The sequence below is a fragment of the Nematolebias whitei genome, chromosome 9, assembly GCF_014905685.2.
Source record: "Nematolebias whitei isolate Nwh7 chromosome 9, NemWhi1, whole genome shotgun sequence".
In the NCBI taxonomy this organism is placed as follows: domain Eukaryota; kingdom Metazoa; phylum Chordata; class Actinopteri; order Cyprinodontiformes; family Rivulidae; genus Nematolebias; species Nematolebias whitei.
Genome location: NC_056506.1, coordinates 30724262 through 30730261, shown reverse-complemented (window position 1 = coordinate 30730261; position 6000 = coordinate 30724262). Strand labels below are relative to the sequence as shown.

The 6000-nt window shown below is 41.4% G+C and overlaps 1 protein-coding gene across 1 annotated transcript in view; it reads left to right on the top strand.

Moving 5' to 3' along the window:
- LOC119415068 (laminin subunit alpha-3) overlaps positions 1-6000 on the top strand; it is an 82794-nt gene that overhangs the window by 66844 nt on the left and 9950 nt on the right. The window contains exons 46-67 of the mRNA XM_037682205.1: positions 249-400; positions 546-656; positions 759-870; positions 977-1144; positions 1253-1449; positions 1631-1747; positions 1989-2143; positions 2369-2510; positions 2609-2708; positions 2788-2904; positions 3008-3178; positions 3278-3429; positions 3517-3705; positions 3783-3931; positions 4020-4182; positions 4272-4399; positions 4530-4677; positions 4836-4940; positions 5048-5205; positions 5291-5408; positions 5501-5641; positions 5744-5874. Of these exons, the coding sequence (XP_037538133.1) occupies positions 249-400; positions 546-656; positions 759-870; positions 977-1144; positions 1253-1449; positions 1631-1747; positions 1989-2143; positions 2369-2510; positions 2609-2708; positions 2788-2904; positions 3008-3178; positions 3278-3429; positions 3517-3705; positions 3783-3931; positions 4020-4182; positions 4272-4399; positions 4530-4677; positions 4836-4940; positions 5048-5205; positions 5291-5408; positions 5501-5641; positions 5744-5874 (3124 nt within the window). The remainder of the gene's footprint in view (positions 1-248; positions 401-545; positions 657-758; positions 871-976; positions 1145-1252; positions 1450-1630; positions 1748-1988; positions 2144-2368; positions 2511-2608; positions 2709-2787; positions 2905-3007; positions 3179-3277; positions 3430-3516; positions 3706-3782; positions 3932-4019; positions 4183-4271; positions 4400-4529; positions 4678-4835; positions 4941-5047; positions 5206-5290; positions 5409-5500; positions 5642-5743; positions 5875-6000) is intronic.

Below are 6000 nucleotides of genomic sequence, written 5' to 3'. Positions count from 1 at the left end.
ATCCATCCATCCATCCATCCATCTATTTTTTTATCCACTTTTATGTGGTAAAGTAAAAAGAAAGTGGAGAACTGGTGCCTACAGATAAACTTTTGAAAACTAATACTGAACATTTAAAATCTGCTTCAGAATCATGTCCACAGTGCAAAGCATCTAAAAAGAGATTATAACCTCTTCTCCTAATGTCATTTTTTGTTTACAAGAAAAAAAGTAGGATGTTTTAGCCAACTGTGTGTCTTCTGTTCCAGAGTGTGATAATTGTGCTTTGACTTTACTACGGGACTTGGAAAACATTGACGATGAGCTGGAAAGGATCAAGAATCAACTTGACAATGTTTCTGTCAGTACCACGTCTAAGGACAGGCTGGAGAAGCTGGAGAAGGCCATGTCAGACACCAAGGTAACATATAAACCAGGCTCTGGGTGCAGGTCTGGAATTAATGTACAATCCCAAATCAGAATCAGAGAATCTATGTTCAAATAGTCAACATTGCATGCACCATCATGAATCTTTATTTACATTTCTGCTTTTGTCATCTTTGAAGATTCTTGTCAGCAAATTTAGCTCCTCCATCAGCACCCAAAAGTCCAAAGTTGACCAGCTGGATAAGGACATGGCCAACATTGCAGATGATATTGCCTCGCTCAAGGAAAAGGTAGACTACACAATAATGCATTAAACACTTAAGGCTTCAATTTAGGGTAACAAGTAGAAATGTATGTATAAATGTGCAATTATGGAATGTGTTTTTTTTTAGGCTAACGAGAAAACTGCTGATGCTGAAAAGGTGGTGGCAAACGTTGATAAAACCCACAAGAGGGCGAAGGATCTGGAATCAGATATTCAGAACATGCTGAAGAAAATAACAGGTAAAGAGAAACATATATTCAGTGGCAAATATTTGCCATCATATGTTGTCTGTTTTCAACTTTCTATCAGATATTTGCTTGACCAAGTGTCATATTGTTATTTTAGATTTGCTAGACCAGCTGAGGAATCAAAACGGCAGAGGGGATTCGTTTCCCAGTGACAGCTTCACTAAAATGCTAGAAGAAGCTCAGCGCATGGTGAAGGAGATGGAGAACAGAAACTTTACCTCTCAGAGGACAGCTGCTGAAACAGAAAGAGACAAAGCAAAGAAACGTAAAAAAATTAGTTCAATTTTACATCAACCCCCTGTTAAATCTTTCAGATCGTTGTAGTGATTAGGTTAGGAGAAATCATTCTGACTTCATCGCCTCTCCTCTTTAGTGCTAGATTATGTCAAGAACAACATGAGTGAGCTGTGTGACCAAAACGAGGCGGCAGCAGACAAGATCGGGAGCCTTCTGAAGGATTTCAATACCAAGCTGAAGGAACTGGATGAGGCTTTGAAGGAGGCGAGGGACTTGGTGAAAAAAGCCAATGCGCAGAACGGTCTCAATGCTAAGACACTGGAAATCCTGCAGGTTAGAAAACAACACCGGCTACAACTACAGCATTTCTTTTAGAAAAATCTCACCACTATACATATTATAAGACATGTTGCATGTAAGACAAAGTCTCAAATACCACACATGCTATGTGCATTTGTGCAATAAGCACCTTAGTTAGTAAAATGTAAGCCTCACGGTAAATTGATCCCAACAGAAACGCGTTAAGGACTTAGAAGAGGAGCGGAAAATCGTGGAGGATCAGATGGCCATGGCAGAGGATGAGCTGCAGAAGACAGAAGATTTGATGAAAATGCTCACTGACAGTAAAACGGTAGTTTGCAAACTTTTTTCTTTTTCACTCTTGCAGATCCTGTAATTTACCATCTCTCAAAGTAAGCAAAGAACTTCTGTAGTTGACTAAAAATAATCAAAAATCCAGTTAGATGTCAAGGCTGTACCATCCACTGTGATTATGATGTTTTTGCTTGTTGTGCTTTGATGTAAGGTCAGTTACATTTCCAGGTGCTCTGGCTTGCTAGCATCTGTTCACCTGTCTTCTTTCTTTGTTGCAGGAGTATGAACAGCTAGCTGCACAGCTGGATGGTGCCAAGAACGATTTGACCAAAAAAGTGCAAGAGATCGCCAAGGCAGCAGCCCAAACTGACATTGTTGAGATTGCAGAAGAACATGCAAGAAACCTAACCAAACTAGCCAAAGAGCTTGAGGAGTAGGTTCATAGTTCATATCATAAAAAACATTTTTTTTTAAACAATTTTAAATCTAAAACCATAAAGTCTGTGGTATTTTTACCATCCTTTAGATTATTTCTGGGCTTTGTCAGTTCAAGGCATTCATATTTTCTATGAAAAGAATTCTATAATTTTCAACTGTTAATCTAACAAATATTCACATTTATTGATATATTCTTGCTCCACGTTGTCTTGTATGACAGTGGTGTGAAAAATGCAAGTGGACGTCCTGAGGTGCGTGATGCGAAAGATGCCATTGAGGCCTACAAAAACATCATAAATGCCATTAATGCTGCAGAGGCAGCAGCTAATGAGGCCAAAGATGCTGCAGACACTGCACTGAATGTAAGTCACACACTAAATATCTTACATGTGATCCCTCCAAACCTAGTTTTAGTGTCTTGTCACTTCAACTTTCAACTTGAAGATTTTTTTTCCTTTAGAATGTAAAATCCCAGAATTTGATAGAAAAAGCAAAAGAGCTGAGGGAGAATAGTGACGACCTGCTGAAGAGTGCAGAGGACGCAGAAAAAAACCTGCAGGGTATGCAGACACACTTTTAAACCCTTGTTGTTAAGTTATTTTTGAAGCTCATTTGCTGAGTTTTGCTTTTCCATCGCAGATACAGCCGGTGACCTCGCTGACCTGAAGAAGCGCCTGAGCGAAGCTGAGCAAAAAAAGACGGCTCTCGAGAAAGACCTCCTTGATGCTCAGAGTCAATTAAACGACATCAAAATGGGTAAACTGGAGCACAGTTTTAGGGTTAATGCTGTTTGTGCAGTCCATTCATGCCTGTTCTGTGTTTTTATTGCTTGTTTTCTCTGCATGGTTGTGGCTGTCAGACGACATTAGGAATACGCTAGACGAGGCGAAGAGGAAAGCAGCCTCGGCCAATGATTCAGCCTCCAACACTATGGACAAACTCAATGCCATGAAAACAGAGATGGATAAGATCAACCTCAGTCCTGTGGATGCCAACATCAACAACGTACTGAACGATGTGGACCAGTCAGGTAAGATTTAGAAAAAACAACAACTGAGAAGACGTTTTTCTTCTTCATAACATCTTTTATACAATATATTATTATTTACCGATTTATCTTTTACTTCAGTGAAGAATTTGTGGAACACAATCCCATCTCTGGACAATAAGATCTCAGAGGTGGAAAACCTGACCTCGCAGTTCTCGCCCATTAACAACATATCTGAGAGCATCAGGAACATCAAAGACCTCATCGAACAAGCCAGGGATGCAGCAAACAAGGTCAGGTCCAGCTCTCCAAACACGGCCGTGCAGAATGAATGTGATGTCTGAAACAGCTGTCCTTATCCGTCCTCGTTGCACCTCCAGATTGCGATCCCCATGAGGTTCAGCGGAAACGCTCACGTAGAGCTGCGTCCACCAACGAACCTGGACGATCTGCGAGCGTACACATCTCTGTCTCTGTCGCTGCAGAGGCCCGTCGGCAGGGGCGACGGATCCCGCAGACGCAGACAGGTGCCGTCGGGCATGTTCGTGTTGTACCTTGGCAACAGAGACGTGAGTGGATCAAAACTGTGCGAAACACTTCGGACATTGAGGTGCGAGTTTTGGCGCTAACAAACTGTATGTTGCAGTCCTCGAAGAACTACATAGGGATGGTTCTGAGGAGCAACGTTTTGTACGGTATCTACAAGCTCAACGGGGTTGAATATGAGATGAAAACGAATTCCATTACAACATCAGGGCCTGAGCAAGCCATGTTTGACAGAGTAGACCTACGCAGGTAAACCAGCTGTTTGAATGAATCACCACTCATGGCTGTTTTGAGTCAGCGCGGTCTGTAAATGAAATATTTTCAATGTCTCATTTAGAATTTACCAAGATGCAGAACTAGCCCTGACCAAAGAAATAAGCTCGACTGCACCTAAAGACCCAATTAAGAGCAGCAGTCAAGGAGAGGAGACCAAGGACCTCCTGGATGTCACTCCCAGTGACATTGTTTTCTACGTTGGAGGCTACCCCGCCAACTTCACTGTGAGAAGCATGAGCAGAAACACCAGGGAGTATTAATCATTAATAATCATTGCATCTTTAATACCTTGCTCTGTCTCGCTTCTCCCCAGCCCCCAGCTTCTATGAACTACCCACAATACACGGGCTGCATCGAGTTTGCTTCTTTTAATGACAAAGTTTTAAGTCTGTACAACTTCCACACGGAGGAGAATGTCAATTCAGAGACTCCCTGCAAAAGGTATGATTAGTCTTTACACACTCTGGTATACTTTTTAATCCCTTAAGTAAATATAAGCATGTGTTTGTTGAAGTGTCGGTCAGTATACCCAGGTCTTGATGAAACATTTATTTGATTCATTATTATCCAGATACCTACCTCCAGTTGATTCGGACATGTATGAAGGTACCGGATATGGAAAAGTGAAGATAGATGAAATAAAAAGGACGTATATAAAGATCAGCATGAGTATCTTAACTTATTTACCAGACGGCCTGCTGGCTTTTATCGGAGAAGGGGTGAATATTTCTCATATTTTTAAATATAAATCCATCCAATATCTTTACCCGCTTCTTACTTTACGGGTCGCGGGGGGTCACTGGTGCCCATCCTTCCAGAACAATTTCAGAAGCGCTTTTTAAAAACTTGAATTTTAAAAGTTTCCTCCATGATGCAGGACAATTACGTAATGTTGACAATGGAGGGTGGTACCTTATTTGCACGAGGTAATCAGTTTGAAGAGTCTCCAGTCAGCTTTTCAATTCCAGGAAAACCATTTCCGGTAAGAATCCTTTTTTATTTTTCTAACCTTTTACATGTTTTAGTTACATTTCTTAGGCGTTTCTTTCAGAAGTGAGTCCTTCATCTGTATCTTGCTGCACTTTTCAGACCAAAGACTGGATGGACCTACAGTTATTCATAATGGGGACGGGACTTGTGAGAATCTCTGTGGACTCTGTCCCACAATTTGGAAACAAACCTGTGTATAATATCAAAGATTTTAAAGAGCTCTATGTTGGTGGTGCACCACGGGAGCTGAGGGAAAAGTATGTGTTCATTAATATCCTCCTGACTGTCAGGTAGAGTCTCATCCTGCTTCAAGAATGACCTCAATTATTTCCCCCTTTACAGATTTAACATCACCCTTCGACCGTTCAAGGGATGCTTGAAGAATTTCAAGTTGCAAGATGGGTTTAAGCCTATTGATGAACCATATGGCATCAGTAAAGGTTGTCAAACAAAATCACTGGTATGACATTCGTTTGAGTGAACACTCATAGCACTGCCCTACTCACAGCCAGGTTTTTGTTCCGCTGATGATCTGATGTTTGTTCTGCTTAGGTTGTACGCCAAGCCCAGTTCAGCTTGGAGAGCTCCCTTTCTGCTGACCTGGCAGGCTTCACTCTGGATAAAGACATCACCGTGTCCCTCGGGTTCAAGAGTACCGACAACCAGAGCCTTATTTTGCAGGACAAGGACCCAGTCAGTCTGCGCTCGTAACACCTGATCAGGACACGTAGTGTTTTTATCAGAACAGTAAAAACTTAATCAAGTTTTCTACTCCTCCCTTTCTTTTTCTTCCAGACAAATGAGATCAGTCTCGCGTTAGCAAATGGTCACGTAGTTCTGCAACTCAATGGCAAGAAGTGGAAATCCAATAAACAATACCACGACGGGCAGTGGCATTACTTGACCGTCACCAACCGAGCAGGAAGGTATCAAAATTAAACAGTTTTCCTTTCAGAGTTACAAGAAATAATGCACCATTCATTACACATTTTGTGGAGTTTAATTCCAACTAACGAGATTAATCCGGTTTTGATTTTGTAATTCTGCATCGA